This window comes from Platichthys flesus, chromosome 23 (assembly GCF_949316205.1).
Source record: "Platichthys flesus chromosome 23, fPlaFle2.1, whole genome shotgun sequence".
Lineage (NCBI taxonomy): Eukaryota > Metazoa > Chordata > Actinopteri > Pleuronectiformes > Pleuronectidae > Platichthys > Platichthys flesus.
Genome location: NC_084967.1, coordinates 13,258,087 through 13,282,781, shown reverse-complemented (window position 1 = coordinate 13,282,781; position 24,695 = coordinate 13,258,087). Strand labels below are relative to the sequence as shown.

At 42.6% G+C, this 24,695-nt stretch overlaps 1 protein-coding gene across 3 annotated transcripts in view; it reads right to left on the bottom strand.

Annotated features, from left to right (window-relative positions):
• Positions 1-10,112: 10,112 nt before the first annotated feature.
• apaf1 (apoptotic peptidase activating factor 1) overlaps positions 10,113-24,695 on the bottom strand; it is a 32,971-nt gene continuing 18,388 nt past the window's right edge. For all 3 annotated transcript variants that reach the window (XM_062382950.1, XM_062382952.1, XM_062382951.1), the window contains one exon: positions 10,113-11,735. In XM_062382950.1, the coding sequence (XP_062238934.1) occupies positions 11,589-11,735 (147 nt within the window). In that variant the 3' untranslated portion in view covers positions 10,113-11,588. The remainder of the gene's footprint in view (positions 11,736-24,695) is intronic.

The window sequence follows — 24,695 nt, the reverse complement described above, 5'->3', positions numbered from 1 at the left end:
GGCCTGAGGTTGGTGAAGGTCGAAACAGAAAATCACCTCAGAACTGCATCAAGTTTGTTTTCACTGAATGTGGAGATTTGTGTATGAAATCCTGCATGAAACAGACTTCAAATCAGTTTGCTGTGATCTGCTCCGAGTGCCACATGAGCCGAGGATAAGCGTTCAGGATAAGTGCTGAAGAAAAATGAGATTTGACGGCGCTGCAAAAGGCTCAAAGGAAGCAGTTTATGTAACATTTGGTGCAGCTGAATGCAGAGTGGAAACACAAGGTGGGTGGTGTTAAAACATGTGGGAGAAGCTGCGTGTTGATCATCCCTCTGCACAACACAACACGACAACTACAACTGGCATGACTGCGATAAGAGCTGACGGCCTCTCTCGAGCCGCCTTGGCCGGCGTTTCCGAGCCGAGTTAGACGGCCGCTCCCAAAACACCGAGAGCTGAGACGCCGCTGCGAGGCTCATGGCGAGTCGTCTCCCAGCAGTCAGCCAAAGTGACAGCGGTGAAGCTGAGCCGTCACGCAAAGCTGCTTATGCCACCTTTCCTGTACACAAGAATCAGCGAGGCAGCGATCACAAATGTGTTCTACGCAACGTGAATTAAGAAAAAAAGCAGAGATCAAATATTAACACCGAGAGGAGAAGAGAGCGGAAGATAAGCTGCATTAGGGAAAGATGTTTATATACAAAACATTCATCTTTTTAATCCTAATTGGACAGAGAAGGGTTTTGTAATTGAAGTGCTAACCAGTTGTTTACTTATTCATTTGTATAAGTGATTAAATTAAAAAGCCTAAAACAGATGTGGAGACTGCGAAACAGCTTTCAACTGAACAGCTTCCTCTTTACAACATTTAACTGCACTTATAAAACAAACACAAGCTTCTCTCTAAAGAGCCCAATGAGATGTGCATGCAACAAAATGAAATGCTGCAGTGACAAATACAAATCACAACATCCAGGAACAGTTTCTCAGCATCACGTTGTCCTTATGTCATGCGTTACAAACCATTGGCACAGGCCATTTGATCCTTTATCCAATGAACATTCATCGTTATGTATTTCATTTTTAACACTGTTACTTTGAGGGGTAGAGTGGTCGGCAGTTCGATCCCCAGTCTGACCCATCTGCATGCCGAAGTGTCCTTGGGCAAGATGCTGAACCCTGAATGCCCCCCCCATAGAATAACAAAGTGCTGCAATTAGATGCACTGTATGAATGTGTGTGTGAATGGGTGAATGTAAAACTGTACTGTAAAGAGCTTTGAGTGGTCATTAAGACCAGAAAAGCGCTATACAAATACAAAACCATTTACCATTACTTTACATATATTTTGGGGATATGTGATCTTTCTAACAACCTCCAATCAAAGCCTCTCAACTCGCCCAATAAATGTGATCCCAAACCATTTAACACCACAAAGTGTCCACCTCAGATTGAACAAACAAGTTACTTTTTCATGAATGCAGAATGGTTCCCAGCTCTGTCTCTATCCGTATCTCAGACAGGTCAGCTGACCACAGCATATTCATTCCACCTCGTCGGCACATCGAGGCGCTCTGTTTAAAGAGCAGCCTTCATTGAATAGACAGAGTGGTTTCTTAGAGCAGAGCCATTAGGCCAAATTGTCATGAATGGTTAAATCTCGAGACCTGAGAGATGAACCATCCCCAGTCTAGTGTCTGCTACAACTGCAAGAACAAATATTTCCGCTTTCTCTCCTTTTAAAGAAAAAGGAACGAGGCAGATAAGCAGATAAACTGCATGAGCGCACAGACACAGACGCTTCCTGAGGCTACACGGACTCCACAGCTCGTCAGGCGGCTGAAGTCACTCTGCTCCAGTTCTGTCGGCCTTCATTTGAGCTCAGCTGCAGCACCGCTAATTGTTCGGGACAACCAATGTTCAACGTTAAATGGCGCAAGAGTGCTGGCACGAGATAATAGAGGAATGGCGTCCTTACAAAACAAAGTTAGGAAGGACGCTCACTTTGTTTCTGGGTTGAAATAATAGATGGCAGAGACACGGAGGAGAGGACCAGGAGCTTTTTGTGATGTTATGTAAAGTGATTTTTATATCTGGATGGATTTGAGAACTTGTTGACTCATGTTATTAATAAAACCATTATGAAGAAGAAATGTAACTGAGTCTTTCTTTTGTAAAGTTTAACCATAAGTTAGGAATAAAAAGGAAATACAACCAAATATATAAAAGATGAATTAAGATTTTTCAAATGTATAATGGAAACAAGAATCTTTCGACCAAATGATAAATCAGTCGGACTTCACTCACATACAGGATATAATACAATCATATAATAAAGTATAATAATTAATAAATAAATATTGTAGACAAAAGAATGCAAATTAAAGCAGCACCTACACTGAGGACCATAAAACCAGCTTGTATATGAAGTGAGCTGCAAAGAGAATCTTCAGGTCCACAATGTCATACAAATGAAGACCAGAGAGCAAATCTGCCCCAAAGCAAAACAACCTCAGACAGCTGCTCGCCCGGAGCAACATAAACCACACAACACAACCAGCGCCACTGAAACTTCACCAATTTTACTTGGATAGATTCAAGAGTTTCACCTTCAGGAAGTCAAGTGCAACTTTAATGTGCTGCTGCATGATAAAAACATCCTGTGAGCTGCCAGTGTGCCCACAGCCAGTGGAGTGCTTCCAGTCCCAGTCTCACATGGCACCAGTGAACACAAGCTTGGCTCTGGTGTTTTAGCCTTCTTAATAATTAGAAGTAAATGTCCCGAGACAAAAGACCATATTAGATTTATTCCAGACTGCAGAGAAAATAAATGACTTTAACCATTGTAGTTGTATGTAGTTCCCAGCCTGGAAAATACCTGGATTTGTTGCAACACGAATGAATCTCTATAGAGCTGCAATCAGACATGCACTGACAATTTCCAAGAGGGAGAGCAAATGTTAAGGTTACGTTTTATTTGGACTTTTGATGCATTCAAATTGTTTTGGAATTTGTTTTCCTTGGATTCCTAATTCAATCTGCCATGTGCTCCTCGTTTAGTTTCTCCTAATGACGACTTAAAGATCATCTGATTTCAGAAATAAGATTTTTTTTATCCCTCCCACTGAGAGCTCTTTATATAACTCTGATGAAAAACAAAAAAAAAGCTGGGATTTAAAAAATTACAGTGTAGTTTTGTTAAGCTCTCCCTAAGACGACACATGTGCCCTAAAACATTAGGAAATGCATCTTGGGACTGTATAATCTGATCAGTGCATAATTTGCATGTCCGCTCCATAAGGCTGCTACATCAGAACTGACTACACTCCACTGAGCTCTAAGAGGCTTTCAAAACTGCAGCTGAACTTCCAGCAGCCTCCACTTTCCCTGCTGCCACGATTATTTTTCACGGGTACAAAACCAGATTTAAACGTAAACCTCTGTTTGCAGTGCGATTATGTGCATTCAGGGGTTTAACTGTAGGGAGCAGCACCTTGCTTCATCATAAAAGATGGAGGGTTTCTGATTCCAGCTTCATGACCTACACATTATGAGCTGACATGCAGGAAACCTTTCCATCAATAAGTGAGACATGTGTATTTTTCTTGCTACTTTAATAAGACGTTATCCAACACACACACATGCCTACAGGCTTTAAAGAGACTGAAAACACTATATCATGGAATAATGATCAAAATAAATCTTTAAAAAGTTAAGCTGCACAGGGATGAAAATAAACTGGACCATTTGAAAAAATACGACAACTGGAGGTTTATTACTAAATCATAAAAAAATAACAAAACCTAAAAAAGAAAATGAGTTTGCTTTTAATCAGAAAAAAAACAGCAAGTTCACACAATTTAAATGCATAAGGAAAGCGTTAACAAATCATGAACACAAAATAATGGCTGCTCCATGAGTCAATATGCTACAACATATAGAAATGTGGATATACAATGTGATCGGCATTATCTATTCAATCTATCTTATGCTGCCATTGGACAGCTGAAGAAGAGATAAGCCATTTCCCCCCTCTTCCTCTTCCTCCTCTTTCCTGTGGCGCGTCAGTGTGGTTGCTGCTGGGCTACAGGACAAGGTGAGGCACGGGCGACCACAGCATCTGCTCTTCCTGGGCCTTCCTCCACTTTCCAATTTCCACTACACTCCTCAATCTCTCCCCTTTCGAGCTACACATTTTTACCATTTCTCGTGTGACGTGGCCCTCTGTGCGTCCTGCATCGAGCCCAAACCAACTGGGCACATGGTTGTGGGAAGGTGAAGCAGCAAAGGAGAAATGGGAAATTACCCAACATGGAATGAGTTCTGGCTGTCGGCCTTCTGGCACAACGAGGGAAAGCAATAAAGGTGGCGCGCAGCTGAGCCAACAGCTGACAGGAACAGAAACCAATGTTTGACCAAGGTCAGGAGAAACAGCGTACACATACACACACACACACACACACAAACACACACACTCACACAGTCCCTCCGCCACATGGAGTGAGGAAGTAACACTTAAACATGGTCAAAGGACACAGGGGAATCATAACGTTGTGACCTACTACTCGAGGGGTGTCACTGACCTAATGGTCAAAGAGCAGAGGAACAAGTGTGTGTGTGTCTGTGTGTTTGTATGTGTGTTTGTATGTGTGTTGTGTGTTGTGTGTGTGTGTGTGTGTTGTGTGTGTGTGTGTGTATGTTGAGCTGGGTATGAGGGCTTGGAGTTCAGAGCCCTGTTATCATTGTATAGCTGCCATTGTTGGCAGCTGTCACCAGGCCTGATGGCAGGTAGAGATCACTCACACACAGACACACACACACTACATGAAGGCCATCTAAGGCCTTTTTCAGGTTGCCTGGTTTTATTCAGTTTCTACTCTTGCCAGCTGCTTCTTAAAGTGCGCCTCAGCCTTTATGTGGGCCAATTATCAGAATTAGGACAGAGAGATTAGTTGTAGAAGAACTTTAAATACATGGACTGTGGCAGCAAAATTAACTTAATTTTTCTTCACTCAGGCACCAGGAGAGATCGGTGGGCCATCAAAACATCCATAAAGTTTTTATCGTCCTGTAGCTGTGAGCGTTCCAGTGAGGGCAGGAGTATTCTCGTCCAACAAATGTAGCACTTACTTCTGTTCAAACTATATAACTGTGACCAGATTTTACAGAGTTATGTGGGTCAGGGAGTCAGAAATGGGTCAAGGATAAAAAAAAGAAAATAACTAATGCCTTTCTCTCCATCGGATTTAATATTGAGTGAATCCAGCTCAAATCAGATTTTAAACCTAACCAACACAGTTTCTGAAATAACTTATTTGTAGCCATATAAAAACATTTGGTGTCTCTCCCGTGCAAACAGAATCACACATGCACAAGCACTCAGATGTGCCTCGTGCCTCTCTGAGAACATTTCACTTTTTAGAAACGTGCATGAATTAAGTGGCTGCATAAACATCTGCATGCACAGTTGCACACTTACACATCGCATAGCCACCAGCTTGCAAAAAAGCAAAGTGAAAATTTAATGAGAAGAAAGAAAGAAAGAAAGAGATGGAACGAAAAAAACAAATGGAAAGTCTTAGACGGTGAGAGGAAAGCCGGAGGGGAGCCTAGTTCTTTTGAAACAGAACCTTTTTTAAGTCTCCTGCATGTCCACATGCAAGTGCACGTCTCTGACTGGGAGACAAGAAGGTCTCATCCCTCTCACATGAGCCGAACACTGTTGGGCCTCTGAACGTCACACTGCCAATCATGATTCTATCTCTTACTATGACTTTGTTTTGAGTCAACACTGAGACTCTAAATAAATGCCTTCAGAGCTGAAAACAAAGAGAACATAACATGTTGGTGCCACAGACAATATCCAGGAGGATTCAGGACAAAGCCTCTGCTCTGTTTTTGCTCGGGGGGTCATGCCGCCATGAATTAGCTCTCTCAGTATGACAGACATCAGAGACTGCAGGAGAGGAAATCCTGCAGCCAAGAGGGGAAGGTGGTGTCAGCAGTGTGTAGACACTCAGACAGCCAGATAGCTGTAATTACTTCTGCAGCAGACAAAGATTAATTAAGTAGGAGAGCGCTGAATTAATGAGGTTAGTGCATCACCTCGACCAGACTTTAAAAACTTCACACCAACCCCGTGGAGACTGCGGGGAGGGTGAGATGAACTGGAGAGGCGGAAACAAGTCGCAGGAGTCTTCCTTTAGAAAAAGTTCTGTTCTTACACTTTTATGCACTCAGACGAATAAAGAGTTTGTTTTTTAAAGTAAACAAATCCAGACGAACCACCTGTTTTAGACCAAACCAGATTCTTGAAGCTAATCCCACCTCCGAGTGCTGAAAGTATCAGATACATTTAATTTTCACTTGAAGGCAAAAGGATAGCAGTTAATTATCAGAGCTTGGCAAAGCCACGTGCACAGGTGGGAAACGTGGAAAAGATGAGCTCAGCAACAAATTAAGATGCTCACACTCTTTCCTCATATAGGCCCGCGGCTAAATGCATATTTAAATCAGACAGCTAAGCTTTCTTTGCGTTTATGCAAATGTGTGTAATCCTGGCTGCAACACGACTAAATCCTCCTCTAAGTCACTTGTGTTTCATGCAGCAGACATTCGATGCACCACCTCTGAAAGACAACACCCCTAAATTGGACCCTATCTTTTCTTTCCTCTTGTTTCAAGTCCTGGGAATTACACGGAACGGAGAATACACAAACTCATAAATAACTCTTTACAGGCAGAGAAACAGGCCGCGTCTGCATCTCCTGCTCTGCGACAGCGTATAAATAGAAAGTACTGAAGTCTGGCGGACAGCTGGCAACATTGCATTACAGTCATATGTCATATGGCTGTTGGAAGTCTTGCACCACGATTGGACCGGTTCCCAAATGTGACTGGCAGCCACGAAGCTCTGCAGCGCCCAGAATGTCTAAAGACCCTGAAACAAATGCTTTCAAGTTCACTGTCAGAGGATAAGTGGGCAGGGTCGTGCTGTGCTGGCCTGGCCTGATAACAGGTCCTCTTGTTGTGTATACCGGAGCTCGCCATTATTCTAAATTTATATGAAGGATAGTTTTGCCCGCAGGAAATCAGAGCTGGTCCTCGAGATGAAAAACAGGTGGGGGATCATGAAAGACGTATTTTTACTCAGCAAGAATCTTTGGAATAGCTGGATGGTATTTTTTCTTCCTGAGTGGCCTGATACTCTGACTGACCTGCTGGTTTTCTCACAGTGCGTTGCCTTCTGCTGGGAGTCCGATTAATGCTGCACCAGTGGCATCTGATTGGTTGGATGTCATTTTGAGCTAAGATAGCTTACTTACAGTAACCGTGTGGAATTAATCATAAGATCAGTCTAGATCTGTGTAAAGTTTTTCTCTGAGAAGCTTGTGTCCAAACCCCAGCTGAATAAAAAACTACTGATGTGAACCATGCCTTGCAAAGAGGACCTCAGAAGACTTGATGATCAAGAGCTGTGGATTTGCACAACACTAGAACAAGGGTCACTAGCTAATCCCAAAGAGACTTTATATAAAGTTGATATAAATGTTATGACAAGCAATCCTCTACAAGCACATGAGTCTGACTTCAAACTCCAAGAGAAGAAGAAGAAGGAGATACAGTAAAAAGTCAGTCGGACTCGGTGACTACTGACAGCCGACCAATCACCCGTCAGCCCTCCACACCTGCCTGTCATCACCGAGAAATCTAATTCATTAAGCGCTGACGGATCACAGCACAGCTTTATAAATCACTCCCAGAACACTGAACCCGGCCGGGAACTGGATCCCCGCCTCCACCCAGCGACACCAGTTCACTCCGAGTTAACTGAGGAATGGGACATGTTTTGAAGACGTATATCAGAGCCTCAGTTAAGGGTGAAAACCTCACGTCACCATGGACCGCAGACCAGTCGTGTGTAAATCAATGATATACATATACAAGCAGGCACACACACATGCAATATGATACAGTCCTGTGATCTCTGATCTGCAGCTGCTGTGTCTCACTTCCAGAGGGAAGCGTTATGTCATCACAGCTCCGGGGTTCAGCTTCTGGAGAAGTTGAATGTGACCCCGATAATAATCTGTCTATTCATCAGCTAAATAAACATTAACGTATATATAAAAATGCATTAAACTGAACATTCAACTGACAAGTCAAAATGTTCCTTACAAACTGCTGGGGGGCGTGACTGACTTAAATAACAATTCATTTATATTTTGTTTGTTTATGTGTTGAGTTCTGTGTAAACCCCAGAGGCCTGAAGCTCGGCTCATCCATGTTTCATGTCTTGCCACAGAAATCCAACACATCTAATGACCCTCCACTGTGACTGTTTTCACAAGCATCCATCAAATACAGGATTTAATTAGTTTATCATAACGAGCTGGACGGGAACAACAGCCATTGAACCATTAAAGAGAGAAAACCATCAAGAAATCAGCCATTTCCCATCAAACCTGAAAGAGCCACAGCACCATTAGCTTAGCATTCACTCCACAGACATGAGCCACAGCACCATTAGCTTAGCATTCACTCCACAGACATGAGCCACAGCACCATTAGCTTAACATTCACTCAACAAATATGAGCCAAAGCAACATTAGCTTAGCATTCACTCCATAAACATGAGCCACAGCAACATTAGCTTAGCATTCACTCCATCAAGATGAGCCACAGCAACATTAGCTTGGCATTCACTCCACAAACATGAGCCAACAAAAGAAGTCTGACCTTTGAACCCCGGCCTTCATCTTGTCCTTCCTTTCCTGGTTTCAGGTGTGCTAGCAGGCTAGCTTAGCCAGCTAGCATGTTTAACAGTCTGTGTGTTGCTAGCTGTCCTTCCACCGCTTCTTGGGTTCTCCAGGTCAACCGGAGGTCATCCTCACCGAATTTGAGCAACAGTGTCCCCCTGTGGTAGGGCGAGGTAGCGCAGCTTTGTTTTTAATCTTATCTGCCTAAACTAAGTTCCTGAATTCATTTTTTTTTTTTTGGTATTTAACAATTTTTTTAATGTTTTTTTGTTAATATAAATAATGCACAATTTATGTTACCTTTTATTGTGCTTTGTTTAACTTCATTTTACATTTATTGACAGGGACGCTGCAGAACAATCAGTAACAACACAACATATGAGACAATCACACAGCAAGTAAAAAAACAACAATGACAAACACAAACAAAGAAATGCTAAGAAAATAAATGTTTTTTTTAGATACAGGGGTTCATTTATACTGGAAAACTTTTCTCACGGGATATACCTTTTAATCAATTGTTATAAAACCACTTCAATTTAATTAAATTATTATAAAAAATTACAAAAAGGATAAATAATGGTGAATATAGGAACCAGCCTATAAAATATACAAAAACATTTGGAATACTACGCAAGTTGTACGACAAACAACCTCCTGTGTCGACTTTCAGGAGACAGGCTTCACAACAATTAACATGTTAGGAATCTGTCAAACCCTGAGTATGACAGCAGAATGGCAAACTGTCCCTACGAGCTTGATCGATGCAGATGTTTTGATTTATTTCCGTCTGCTTCCCAGAATTCACAGCGTTGGCTCGTCTCTAAAGGGTTCGATCGAGACGACTAAAACAAAGAGGGAGATTTTTCTTTTTTCCTGGACAAGTTCCTTGTCTGAAAATAGCTCAGTGGAACAAATTATGAAGATTCTGTTTAATCTCAGTTTAAAGTCTATACACAATCAATGTCCTCTTTTTAAACTGCTGTACAGTACAGAATAGCACTATTACACGTTTTGTCTATTGTTTAATTACTAAATGAATTATTTATTCTGTTCAACCGGCTGCTGAACTTGATTCCAGGTCTGAATGAATGTTCTCAGTCACCGGCTGACATCTGGAGTGAAAACTGGAGGTGAAGCAGAACAAGATGGATGACAGCGACAAATATTGTGGAGTAGCAGTTGAAATGCTGGAAGAGGAGGAGGAGGAGGAAGAGAGGGGAAGAAGAGTTGAAGGAGGACGATGAGGAGAGATAGGAGGAGGAAGAGGATGCCAGCGAGTGCAGGACTCATTCCACACAGACAGCATCGTGAAATGAAATCACTCACAGTCGGGAGGTAACGTGATCAAAACAGAACCACAACAACTCATTGGTGTATGTAATTTAATTTGTTGTAAATTACACTCACATTGCACCACAAAGTATCACAGCATCGATACATCCTGAGCACACGTCAATATCTCAACGTCTAGGTTTGACAGAGAACTCCACGCCGGGAGGAAATCTGCTGATTGAATTTACGACGTCTTTAAAAGCACCAACGAGGAAGAGCACGATGTGAAAAGGACGACTACATCGTTTAAACATGTAGAAACTCATCCTTACTTTGTACCTTGTTCTTGTCCTCTGAGATTCACAGATTGCAGCAAAGGGAACAGGAATTTTATTTTCAATTGTCTGAGCATAGCCATAATTTACAAACACTCAAGAGAAAGATTGTTGCTCCTGTGTCAAAGTGCTCGAAACACGAAGAGGCTTAGAAAATATGCAGATAAAAATGTGAAAAAGTGTTTTTTAGACACACAATAAAAGAACTGGTTCAAACAATACAAGCAAAGCACAAAAACTGCCTTTTAACTTTAGCGAGTAGAAACTTGATAAATTATAAATCACCCTGTGTGATTCTTCTATAGAAAACATTTACCTTTAATTAAAGTACAAATTCAGGATGTACAAACACTCACAGTCCTTTCAAAAGACTGGGGATTTAATTTTAAATGAGCGCTCATTAAAACTTAACGTCACTCATCAAAGTTTAATGCTCATCAAAGAACAGCAGACGTTCAATCCCTGCTGGTGGACGTGGAAATAAAAAACATACACATCCTGTTGTAGCTGCAGATTTCTCCTGCAGGCCGAGGCTGCAGTGGAAATAAAAGGCTCAGTAGATTTTTTTTTCACTAACGATGCAGAAACATCCTCACACACTGATATAAAAATTAAGAGTCACTAGAACATAACAGCAGAGACGAGTCAAATGCACTTCACCACTTGGCGTGGGTCGGCACGACTCGGCAGACGATAGCTTGTATCAATTACAACAGTGGAGCAGGACACCACTCATCACATGCAGCGACGTTCAGCCCTGCTGCTGATATGGATTAACATTTATTCACATTTGAGTTGATCTTGACTCGGTTGATATTTATCTCTTCATTCGCTGTGAATGATTCAAAGATCTGAGACGTGATTTACAGGTTCGCTGGTTTTGGTGGATGTAAACGTGTCACCCTTTTTTTTTAAGCACCTTCTCTTTGCTGTATAAGACATTTGTCTTTTTTGTTTAGGCACCAAATCTTTAACTGTGCATCTCTTGTCTGAATGTGTAAAAACAGAAAGGCTGGAGCAGGAATAGTCAAACCTTTCATGGTGCGTCTACACGACACACACTGTTTATAAAGTAAAGGTGCACAACGCCTCTCCACTTCCTGAATGAAACCAGAAGAATGAACACTTCACGTCTGTGTGATAACAACTACTGTTTCTCAGCGTGTTCTGTTTGGTTGGTTGGTTTGTGTCTCTGTTTTGGTTTGTTAGTCTTTTGTCGTCAGCATTGTCGTCGTCACATGACCCTCTGGAGGATGTAGAGGATGCCGATGCTGTCGATGGTGACGAAGGTGGAGAAGTCGGACGACACGTGGATCCTCTTCAAAGCGCTTCCGGCTGGATAGAAGGTCTGCAGGGCCTCGCCTCGCTCCACATCCCACCACTGGAGAGAAGAACGAGAGGGTTTTTAGAGCTCTGCACGGACATCACACTGCGGCATAGTGTCGGGGCAGCGTAAACAACACCTGACTGAAGCCAACAATTTGTAATGTCCAAGTTGGGCACAGGCAAACACAGTGAAAACATGAGACAATGAAACACTCTTAATATTTGTTTTCTTGGAAAGATGTAGATGAGAGGATGAACGCTGCAGTCATGTTAGTACTCGACTCCGACTGGAATGGAATCTTTTACAACCCTGGCAATGGCAGGGTTGTAAAAGTAGTGTTTGATCTGAGTCAGATCCTGAGTCAGATCCTGAGACAAATTGGTGGCTAAGAAGACCATGAATGATTTAACATTTTAATATAATATCAGACTCGAACTCTCACCCAGCCACAGACTCACTCTCACACAGATGTATACCCCCCCCCATACACACACACACACACACACACACACACACACACAAACTCACCACCCCCAGAGCAGTTTTCCTGAGTGATTCTGTTTAATCTCAGTTTAAAGTCTTTTTTTCTTTCCATTGAAGCTGCAACTCACTGGGATGAATCATCAGAGACACATCAAGTCAATCATTTATAACCTGGCAGGAGGGGTGGGCGGGGGGGGATGGGGGGGTCGTCAATTTCAACTTTGACACATCTCAGATCCGACAATAAACCTTTTTTTAATCTTCCGTTTTAAAAACATAGCTCGTAAGTATCTGTCAGAGTCAGAGGCCGGCTAACCCGTTATTAATAATTCACTGTTGTAAAGAGAAATCAATTCTCTCATCACGTGGCTTCCTCACCTGGAATCACCCAGGAATCACAGAGGAAAAATACTTTACACCAGGCGCTGCTAGAAAAACTGGACCCGCTACCAGGAAACATTCAATTGACTGCTACTAATGTAAAAAGCTTCTTTACATAATGTCTGTTAGTTTAGTTCTGTTGGTGGCACAGCACCGTGATGAATCTGAGATGCTATTTAAATCTCTGCTGCCCTCGAGGCCAAATGTGTCCAGACAGCGGACCGGACATTTCAACACAAATTAATTTTGTGTGTTTTTTGTCGACTGTGAATATGAACATAAGAGTGAACGTAAAATAAACACAAATCAGTGTTTGGTTGTCCTGAAGATTACTGGACTCTGATTCACACACGATGAGAGGCAGCTGCAAAACATCTGCATTGTGAGATTAATATTCACAAGGGCTGCAGCAACCGTTCACCCAGCTCGTATTCTTTCACCACACACACACAAATATATACATGAATACATGCATATGAATATATTTACCATATCATTGTTTCCTCCTCTTGCTCTGAATAATTATTGCAAAACAAACATAGCACAGGATCACTCTGTATTAGTCTCCAGTATCCAGGGGATGAGGCGTCATAGATCTCTCACTTTCACCAAATTGCCTATTTTGAAAAGATCCTTGTAATTCAGCCGAATATAAATTCACTTTTAGCAAATTGTGTGGAAATCTTCCAGGGAATAAGCTGGAGAATGTGGGGCCCTGTAAAGTAAAGTGTGGCCAAATTAAGATGGATGATTTTAAAAGAGGAAAAATTTTAAGTTTTTATTTCATACCTGAAAAGGATTTTGAAAGGTCACACTATGATACCTAGAGCAATATATCAGCCCCAGTTTAATGACCGAACTAGAATTGCTCCTAATTAAAGGCCCAGCAGTCAAAATCTGTGACTTATTCCTAGAATAAATAGCGAGTGATAAAAAAATCTATCTCGAATCCACCCCTTTGTCTGGACCTGCTTAATATTTAATGACTTCTCACTTGACCCATGTCTGCACCAAATTTCATGGAAATCCGTTCGGTAGTTTTTTGCAGAATCCTGCTGACAGAAAAACTAATCAAGAGCAACATATATTATTTTTGTAAGGATCTTTCATTACAAAAGAAAACCGTATTGTTCTATCCAGGGATGGAGAGAGTACGACACGTGGCTGGATGAAGAAACGCAGACGTGATGAAGGAGGGATCGATAGACAGGTGGAGGGATGAAACCAGGATGTGCAGAGACGAGGGAATGAGACTCCAAATTGTAATTGCATTTGAATGGAAGGGAAACATGCTGCTGGCTGCCAAAGCTCTGACAGCTCAAACTAAGAAATAACACTCAGATGCCTCCACGTACACACACACACACACACACACACACACACACACACACACACACACACATTAATGAATAAATACAGAAAATAGAGAATTTAAAAAAGGCACAGATCGGAGAAAGTCGAGATACAAAAACACTGAAGCTGCTGACAGACAAAAGGATTAACAGGGAGATGTGATGTGTGGAGACAAGAGCTGGTGCAGAGTAAATGTTTGAAAGAGTCAACTGATGGCGGAACGGAGAGAAACGTGAGGACAAACATGTTAGCTTGCGAGTGAGACTGGATTTACGATGAAGAAGAGGAAGAAAAAAAAAGTCCAGAAATCCACTGTGTTGAATCATTTACACCAGAGGACGGTGATGAGACCAGACTGGGTGAAATGCATATTAATGGACCGGCTCGAGAAGGGGAGAACAGGGGAAGTGAAGAAGAAGTCAGATTTCTTCGATTTAAGACATGGGAGAGGAGAGAGAATGAAAAGAGAGGGCACACGAGCACCAAACAAAGACACAAATGAAGACTAGAGATGCTGTAAATGGTAAAAAAAGAAACACACTCATCATAACAACAGCGAGACAGATTCCATAAGGGCCAGTGTCTCTTAGGGGAACACGCGGCAGTGTTATGTATGTGACACGGAGCACATGTCCTCGGAGCAGATGGCTGATGTGCTGATATCAACAGCATCACTACAGGACCATTGATTTATGGGAGAGCCAGTGGAGCACGTAGACGCTAAATGACTGTACAGTGCACACTGCTGGCGAGAGGACAATACCCCCGGGTGTGTTTACCATGTGTGACCATCTCGTTTTTTTTTTTGTGTTGCCAAACATCCAGCGCAGCATCCTGGCTTCAGTCTGTGCTGAGGCTGCTGAAATTAACTTGAAGAATGGCAGGGAAATGAGGCTGCTACAACGTTAGCTGCACATTACAGGAATACTAATGTAAGGAACAGACACAGTGGGGCCAAGAGGAAATATGTACATAGAGGGGACTTGAATGAATTAGCATTTAAATGACACACACTTATATTTAGTGTGTAGATTACAATCTAGAATTCATACGGCAAACGAAGGTCAAAAATATTATGAAGATTATTCCGTACAACGGCTAATAGTTTTCCTTCATTATTAATCCCAGTTAGAAACGAAAGGGTATGAGTTCATATCATGTTTCTGTTTAGTGCTTTTTAGATTAACACAGAGTTTCTATTTAAAGGTTCACTGTGTAGAATGTAGCGACATCTAGTGGTGAAGTTGCATGCTGCAGCTGAATACGCCTCACCTCACCTTGTTAGCCTGCAGTTGCCTAAAGAACTCAAAATATTTAGTTTGGCCAGTTTGGACTACTAAAAAAAAAAACATGGCGGCCCTCCTTATAGGGTGCCGTCTCCCGATGTTAATATAAAGTATTTAAATATAAAGGGCCCATTCACATGCACCTGATCCTGTCATGTATGCTCTAGAGGTTCTACAGCTTGTCTCTGTCAGGATAAGCAAAGCAGTCGTCTTGCTGAGCAACGTTAACGTTAAAGCAAGACTATTCAGACCCTTGTTCGTTGTGTGGTAAGAATGATGTCACAGGATAAAAGAGACCACAAACCTAATGGCACAGAACAACAAGGGCGACCGACCCCTTATCTGTAAAGCCCCAACACTGCCTGCTCAGATAAGCTCCCTCTCAGCATCAAGCTCACAAACACAGGGGTCACAATCACGACTGGGGGAAGCCGTGAGGGCTGCGTGTGTGTGTGTGTGTGTGTGTGTGTGTCTTTGTTTGTGTGTGTGTGACCCCGATTCAATCCAACTCTCAGCAGAGGGGCACCAAATCTACTCCGACTGTCCCTCAGCGTTAGCTCAGGTGAGGCTAAATGGGTCTGCTCATTGAGACCACCTGATGGAAAGTCTGCAGCGCTTACATAACGGAAATACCTGTCCGTGTGTGTGTGTGTGTGTGTGTGTGTGTGTGTGTGTGTGTGGGAGCGTACGGTGGCATCTTTCAGACGGGGAGGAGGGAAGTAATTAATCTTCCCTCTAACATAAATAGCTCACCGACAGGGTCCAGGGGGAATAGGTAGAGTTTCGACGCTTTATAAAAAATCATAAAGACTCGAGCGACGACCAGCAGGTAGGAGGGGAGGGAGATTAAAGAGAAGGGGGGGGGGGGGGGGGACCAGCTGGATGGAGATTCAGGCGATTCTGTAAGGCCACCTTTCGTTTCAGAAAATGATTGTGTGTGTGTGTTTGTGTGTGTGTTTGTGCGTCTGAGACCGCGCCAAAAGTCCTGCTGGGAGGGAAACAGTGTGACATCGAGTTTGAATTATTCATCCAAGGTTCCGTCCACTGAAATATTGATGCTCAGACAATCCACCACACTTTTCTCCCCAACACCTTCTTTCTCTCCTTCATTCTTTCCTCTTCCTGTTCATTTTTCTTTCTTTCCCACACACCTCTCTCTTTTCTGTCAAACCTTACAGTGTACACGAAAGTGGCAGATCCGAGATTTGTCAGAGAGAATTCGAAAACGGAGAGAGAGAGAGAACATAGAAGAATGTCAGACAGAAAATATTAGCTGGTGGGGGAGGGGAGAAAGAGGAGCTGGGGAGTAAGAAAAAGCGACACAGAAACATAAAAGAGGGAATAAATCGATGATGTGTGCGAGAAACAGAGGGAAATAATGAAGAGAGAGAGGAGGTTGAAGTACAGAGAAAGAGATTAATATGAAATCTGGATGGATGGATTGGATAGATGGAGATCTGAAGATGAACAAAGCTCTGGTGTTTTCAGTCAAGTCCTTTCATTCGCTCTCAGAACTCAGTCCTTAAAACCACAGAAAGGCAAAGATGTGTTAGAACTTTATAGGTGGTATGAAAACATTGTATTCATAGAAATGTGGGAAGTTATTGATAATATTTCACCGACTTACTCAGTTTATAGTTAATTAGGTTAAATACTCATTTGAAGAAAATTTGTTTCCTCAAACCGGACGTATCTCATTTGTTTGCATTCTTCACCTCTGACAGGGGAGAGTGTGGCCTAGGGGATAGAGCGGGTGCTCTGCAACAAGAAGGTTGCCGGTTCGAATCCCACTCTATCCCATCTGCATGCCTAAGTGTCCTTGGCAAGATACTGAACCCCTTGATGGCCCCTCATAAAATGATGAGTGTTCTAAAAATGTAAGTCGCTTTGGATAAAAGCGTCAGCTAAATGACATGTAATGTAATGTAATGTAATAATAAAGTTTGAATGGCAAGGACGTTCATTAGCTGCATTGTAATATGCTGTCAGTAATACTATAATGATTTAATGATGGCAATGAAATTGACCAGATTTGTAAATTCGTTTTTATGGCTCTGTGTGTGGCCAAACATTTTACAAAGAATACACCATCAACATCTCCACTCTGCCTCAGCTCATCTCTGTCTAAATGGTTGCACAACTAAAATACACACACAGACACACACACACACGTACACAAACACAAACACACAGGCCCCTCTTCTTCAGCGTGAGACACAATTAACCCCGGCTTAATGAGCAGCGCGGGGGAAACAACTGCCTCCCAGAGACAGATAAATATTTCACCAGCCTGTGTTTGTACCCGGAGCCCGAGAAGAAGAGCACAGAATCCAGGCCAAGTTCGTTCTGAGCTCAACTCGCTCAAAGTTCCTCACTCCCGCTTTGTCTCGGGCGTGGGGGAGAGAAACGCAGATGCCGAAGCAGGATGTCAAGGACGTATGTAAAATACATTTACTCTGGATGTAGACGTGAGGAATTAAGGTGTGAATCATGAGATTTACATTTGTTTTAATAACCTCTGATGCCTCTGGAAAAAGAGATGGTGGAAAAAATAGAACAATGGACTCTAAGAATAAAAAGATGAATGCACTTTCAGGGACTGTTTTGCATCTTGTGAGTGTGTGTAGTTATTTTTAGAGGTAGGTCTGCTGCTACGCCGCCACAGCACTGCAGGGTGCTTGCTTCTGAAACGGCAGGAAGACATGAAAACATGCTGAATGGAATCAAAAGCGCGAGAGCTGCTCGAACCAACACGGTGGCTTCGTTCCGCCGGGTCGCAGACATACGTGTCCTCCCAGTAGACACCAGTTGTCAGGATGGTATTTAAACTTTGAAGGAAGTGGGAGGGCGGTGCACGGATGAAAGTAAAAGCCGAGGGGCGGGGGTTAGTCTGTGCGGTTGCAATAATATCCGAGAGAAATGCAAAGAGGTCAATATTCTGAGATGTGCTGCAGGAGATCAAACGAAATTCGAATTTTGTTGTATTGCATTTATAGTTTTTTGTCCTGAAACAGAATTCCTTTTCCTTCCTCATTTGTTTTTCCAGAGTTTTCTCATTTATTTCCGCTATCGAGAGGTTTGTGGAGGGATTTTTTCCCCATTGTCAAATTAAAACTAATCACAGAGCCTGTCACATGCAATACACCACTCTTTAAGGGAAATATATATAAATAAAATGTACGTGACTTGGCTACTACTGCCATTCACATCAAGGTACTGATTTGTAGCTAGGACAGGAAGAGAGTCCTACACAATAAAAATAACAAAATGAGTATTTTAAAAGAGACATATTAAGCTCATATTCAGGTTCATAGTTTGAGTTTGTGTCATCGGGTGTAAAGGTTCACATGCTCTAATGTTAGGGAAACACATCCCTGTCCTCTACTGGCCATTGATGCAGCTTCTCTTTCCACTCAGTTGTAATTGGTCAACCACTCTTACTTCTTAACCATTGACGAGGTGTTTCAGGAGTTTCAGTGTTTTCTGTCAGAGAGAGGAGCTTCAATCACCACGGACATACACAAATAACATAAAACACACAAGAGGAAAGAAAAACTGAAATAAAACTGGAATCATAAGTCTCCTTTAAATTGATCACATGGCATTTTCTCAAAGATAAGCTCCATTTTGTGTTTTATTTATTTTCAAGCATCTTAAAACATGGCTGTGACTCTTGAAAAGAAATCCATCAATTATGTAAACTTATTTTCCGGATTCTTCTACGCTCTCTGCTCAGACACTGGTAAACAAACCCCCTGGTATCTAAAACGCCATTTTTATTTTTAAATAAACAACAAATAACCTGCTGTGCTATTTTCAACCATTAGAGACTGCATTTGGAAAAAAATGTATATTTATGGCTTCGGAAATGAAAACAGAGCTCAGGCAGCGGCACCTGCAGGCAACATCACTTCAGCCTGAGCAATAAGAGTCGCTACTTGGACTGACTGATGTTCAGCCTTGATCAAAACCCTAACATCTGCTCTGCCATTAAAGGAAATGGAGACACATTTACTCACAGCTCAGCCAATGTCATTATACAAAAATCTTGACAGCTTGATAACCCGATCAATCCCTCAGAGAGGTGACTGCTCTTTCTCTCCGCTCCATCCTTTCCCTTCAGCTGCTCCTCGCTATCCGAGCGCTTCTCGATCTTTGACAGATCGGCCGTCCATCAAAAAATCTCCTGAGGGAAGGTCAGATCAACCTTCTCTCCCTCATTTCATCACGTTCATCCCTAGCCTCCTTCCCCCCCCCGCTTCGTTTGGACTCTGGCTTGGCGTGATGATTGACAGTAATAGTTCATTGCCCCACCGAGGCCTCATTAGGACGCGCTAAGCGATGATGGCTCTGGCTGAGAAGGCAGGAGGGAGGCTGACTTGACACCTTTTGGGTGAAAGCAATCTCAACTGACCTGAGGGAGCTTTAGTCAGATACGCTGGGAAATAGAATTACTGACCTTCTGTTGAATGCCTCCACCAGCCAGTACAAGCTTCTTTTTTTGGGGGGTTATCGTGACCTTTAACCACTGTAATCGAATTAGTGGATCTTTGAGTCCAAGACGACAGCTGCTTAAGATTTGAGGAAAGTGGAGACTTGAGATGTCCTGATGACCCTTGACCACTAATATCTGATCAGTTAATTTCTGAGTGAACATTTGTGCCAAATTTGAAAGGATCCTCTCAGGGCCTTCTCAAGATAATGCATTTACAAGGAAAGAAATGGTTTTGTGTTGTCGTTGAACTTCAGACATCCTCCACTGAGTACCTGCGCCTGATGGGTGCTTCAAATATATCAGTGACCTTGACCTTTGACCTCAAACATCTAATCAGCTCATCTTATATGTCCATGTGAATGTGCAAACCTAATTTGTAGAAATTCCCTCAAGGCGAGGAGGCATAAAAACAGCCTCACGGTGAAAAGGGATTTGAGTGTGATAACGGAAAATGTCCCAACTTCCAGCGAGGGAGGAAGACTTCAAATGTGAGGTCACCAAAATGGACGGATGAGGAAAACGACAGCAGAGAGAGAAAAACAAAAGTACGGCGCGAAAACTGAGAGATAGCAATGAAGTAGACGGCGGAAGGTGGAGGTCTGGTGGGAACACAGAGGCAGAGGAATAGGGAGTGAAAGCGGGGGGGGGGGGGGGGGGTAGGAAGGTGAGATAAGGTGAAATTGTTTCTTTCTCTTCCATCACAAGTGATGTCTGACAACAATGGTGGCAGGAGAGAACTGTCATCTAAAACACTCCCACCCATCTGGGGATACACTGTTTGGAAGTGCGAGTGTGTATTACAAATGTCAGTGTGCGAATGAGTGTGTGTGTTGGGGGGGATGTTGTAGTTAGTGTGTCTGTGTGTGCGTGTGCATGAGCGTGTGCACAAGAGCCTCGGAGACAAAAGAAGAGAAATTGTATCTACCTTTTTTTGTTATATCCAGTTGGGTTTTTTGGTCTTTAGTCGTTCTGTGGAGCAATATTTTGAGGAGCAGGTTGTTTATCTGTGTCTTGAGGACGCGCACGTGCATGTGCATGTGCACAAACATGCAGCTGTCATAACTGCAGAGGGCACTGAAGCAAATGTTTTCCATGCGCATGACATTCCACATGAAAACACAAATATTTAAATATGTGTGAAATACTGTCATGATCATGCTTTTACACTGATCAACAGTCGCTGGCAATAACAGTTCTAGAAACAAAGCATTGCAGGAGAGGCTCTGATATAAAGTAAGATTAAAGATAGAAAGTAAAAACGTAAATAAATGATCTGTTCTGCTCACCCTCTAATTTACATTTTACTTCACAGCACAACCTCCTCTACATCCTCAGAGATCTGCAAGTACGCCCAGGTGATATATGCCTTATGAACGGGGGGGGGGGGGGACTCTCTGTGCACTCTGCTGCTGAGAAGCGACTGACTGGCATAAATAAAGAAGAGGCGCCCACACATCTGACACAGTGAGGCTCCCTCCGGATGTCATGTGATCACAAAGTACTGATGTGGAAATCAGTGAGCACAAATTTCCACAACAGTGAATATATATTTTATTACTAGCATATGAACCCTTGGGAGGTTTCACTACAGCGCTAAAGTAAACAGCACAGCTCATAAAATTCCCAAAATTTCAAACTACAGGTCGTACGAAGTGCACTTCATTTTTGCCGAAGTATCCACAAGATGGATGCTGCCCTTCACGAGCCTGTTGGCGACTGAAGCAGCAGTGCCTTGCTCAAAGTGAACCAAACAAATCAGAGGTCTGAATTAAGCAGACTCTTACTATTTTCCCTCGTGCAGATTTCCCCACAAGGTGAACAGCAGAATGATGGACGTATCGGTGAGTCAGAACCAAATGAAACAGGGGGATTAACAGTTCAGACCGGGTCCGACCTCCCGGGGCTGACAAGACAGCACTTTAGACAGCTGGTTTAATGAAGTATACACCCAAGAGATATCGATTAAGATTAATTAAAGACCTGTTAGAATCGGAGAAACTGTTCACAGCATAAAAGCAGGTACGATTAGAAATACGTGTCATTATCATAGACTGTAAATACAGATATTCTGGTGACTTTTTTCCTCTGGGACTTTATGGGGGAAGGTGGGGGGGTATCAGTGCATGTCTGAAAGCAGTCTATGATCAGTTTTTTTTCTGTGCTTTTGTGTCTTTGTTACAGTTTGGTGTGAATTATTCTGGGCTGCTGGGCCTGTGTGTTCTCACAGTTAGGATGAGCCCTTTCACACCTGCTGCCTCCCTCTTGGATCCCTCTGTGACAGATCGACTCATCAGCATTTACAGTTTGTGTGTCCTTTTGTGTGTTTGGGTGTGTGTGTGTGTGTGTGTGTCCTTGGTAGTGTGCGTCTACAACAAGGCCAGGTGTGAGACAGGTATTTCCTAATAGGATGTGGAGCAGAAGGACAGAGGACTGATGGGAATCAGTGTCGGATATAATGGCCTCTTTCAGTAAGCACCGCTTCATCACCTCCTGACGCACACGCACAAAAAAATACACAATTAACTGTTCACAAGCATGTACGCTTACCTAATGCACCAACACAAGCACGGACGTTGTGTTTTTATTATGTAAAGTGAAACGCTGGTGATGAGGAGCACGAGAAATGTTTAATTAAACACTCTGCACAGGTAACTACGCACAACAGGGGACTGGGCAAGTACACAACCCCGCACAACAGCCTGCTGCTTTTAATTACATTCACACATTCAGACGACCATGCAGGCAGAGGGAGTGAAACACAGGGAGAAAAGGAGAGGCTGAAAAAAAGTAGCTTGAGAGCTGATTAAGGCAGAAGCACTGATAGAAAAAATACTGGAGCAAACAAGAGAAGCGTTGTTCGATGTGTGGAGCCAAAGACAAAAGTAGAAAGAGGCAAGATGAGTTGCTACGAACCTCGTGTTACATCATTTCAACTGATTGACTCAGCGAGGACCAGGGGAGACAGCGCCTGCTGTCACTTCTCCTGCTCTTATCCGACCAATGACAACATCATCCCATTTAAACGGCAACAGCAACACACTGAGTCATTGTGCGCAAGCTGAAAACCCTCCACTGAGTCGTATCATGGTAAGAAAAACATGTCGTCTCTGCTCGTTCCTGTTGTTATTCTCTTCCAGGAACACTGACACTGAGGACGGTTAATATGAACCATCATTGCTTTTTTTTATTTGTGTATGGATCTGCTGCAGAACACATTTTTAATTGATCTATATTATGATTAATACAATTATCACCATAGCAATTAAACAAACAATGCTTCGAGGGGCTGTGTTTATGGTAACACATAATCCATAATATTCTTATCTCAACAGTGTTTATGAGAAAGCCATAAAACGGATTTGTGACTGCCTTGGAATTCTTTTGTGTGGGTGCATAATAATTTACTGGAGCTTAGAGCTGTGGATTACTGTTTATCTGTAGCGTCTGATAAAGTTGAGCTTGAATCTCTTTATTTCTCATCTCCAAAACAATATTGAGCACAGTAACTCCGGGACTATAGTACACAAAGAAACATCACACGTTGTAAAAACAGCAATATTTCCCATTTTCCTTAATATCACGATATGTAGTAAAAAAAAATTCAGCTTCAAAGTATGAAAAACTAAAGAAGTTTTCAACGCTCAGTAAAGTCATTTTTCCAGAGCTTTCTGGGGCTGTATTGTATCACAGCCAAACTTCAATATCAATCAGTCGACAACTATGATTCAAAGGCAAATTTAACACAATCCCACTGATCCTCAGTAACGAAATCTTTCCCTTTCACCGGCTGAGGATAAACACAAACCAAAGACCCTTATGGGGATGTGCAGACGGTTGCCAAACCTGTTTCCAAGACTGACGTCCATGATTTTCTTTTTGACAACGCTGGTATTCTTGCTCAGCTTTTTTTATCCATATATCTGCAGCTCAGAAACATGGGAGAACTAACAAGTCAGTGCAGTCACCAAGTTTTCTTTCTGTGACATTTGCTAATTGTAAAATAGGTGAGCACAGAGACGGCAATGATTATAAAAACAGAGAGACAGGTAGATTATCATCTTGCTGCTTCACTCAGCGGGCGATACGCGAGGTACACACCCTGTCACGGTAATTACTGTGACGGACAGCGTGGCCCCTCGTAGCTGTCCAGCCGACACGCAGCACAATTAATCAATCAAAGCTCCCGACTCAGGGGTACATCCTTTAAGACAGGCATAATAATCCCTCACTGCTTCCCACATCCACGCAATGTCTGCGCAATGGAGGAATGGAGTGATCTAGAAGCTGATTAACAGAATAGTCATGGCTGTCGTGGTAATGTAACGGAGGACAAAGCCGATGAGTGACGGACGATTGCTTCAATCAGAGCGGGACAGTGTCTCAAGCTTCTATTGATTCTATTGAGTCAATACAAATCTTTACAGTTTTCAAAAAGGAACCAATAAAAACGTTGTAGTAACCCTAACCCTGATTTAATGTGTGTGTCTGTCCACATAGAGCCTGAAGAACAGCATCACTGACTTTCACAGTAACATCTCTGTCGACCCACACACACAGGTATAAACAAAGATGCACATGCATGCACACACGCACAAACACACACAACACAACCCCCCACACAGTAATGTGAGATATAAAGCCTCATCGATCAGAGCTGCTCTCTGTTGAGGATTACATCATTGCCCAGCAAATAGCCTATCAGAGCCCAGCTGAGACTGTCCGCTCTGTGACCCCATCTCCTGTAAAAGTAAAAGCAATAAGAGGCGTGGACGCACACACACACACGCAAGCACACACACACTATTCTGGTTTCGTCACAAAGAGGCATTGATATCATTCTCCAAGGTATCAAGCGTTTTTATATAAACCTGAGCCGATGCAGTTCTCGAGGTTATATATCCCTGATGCATGTTGGAACATACAGTAGTTGTGTTGTTGATACTGTGCCACATTGAACACCTCGAAATCAACTCAGTCACTCAACCTTGATTCTCCCTCTCACACACATACATGTAT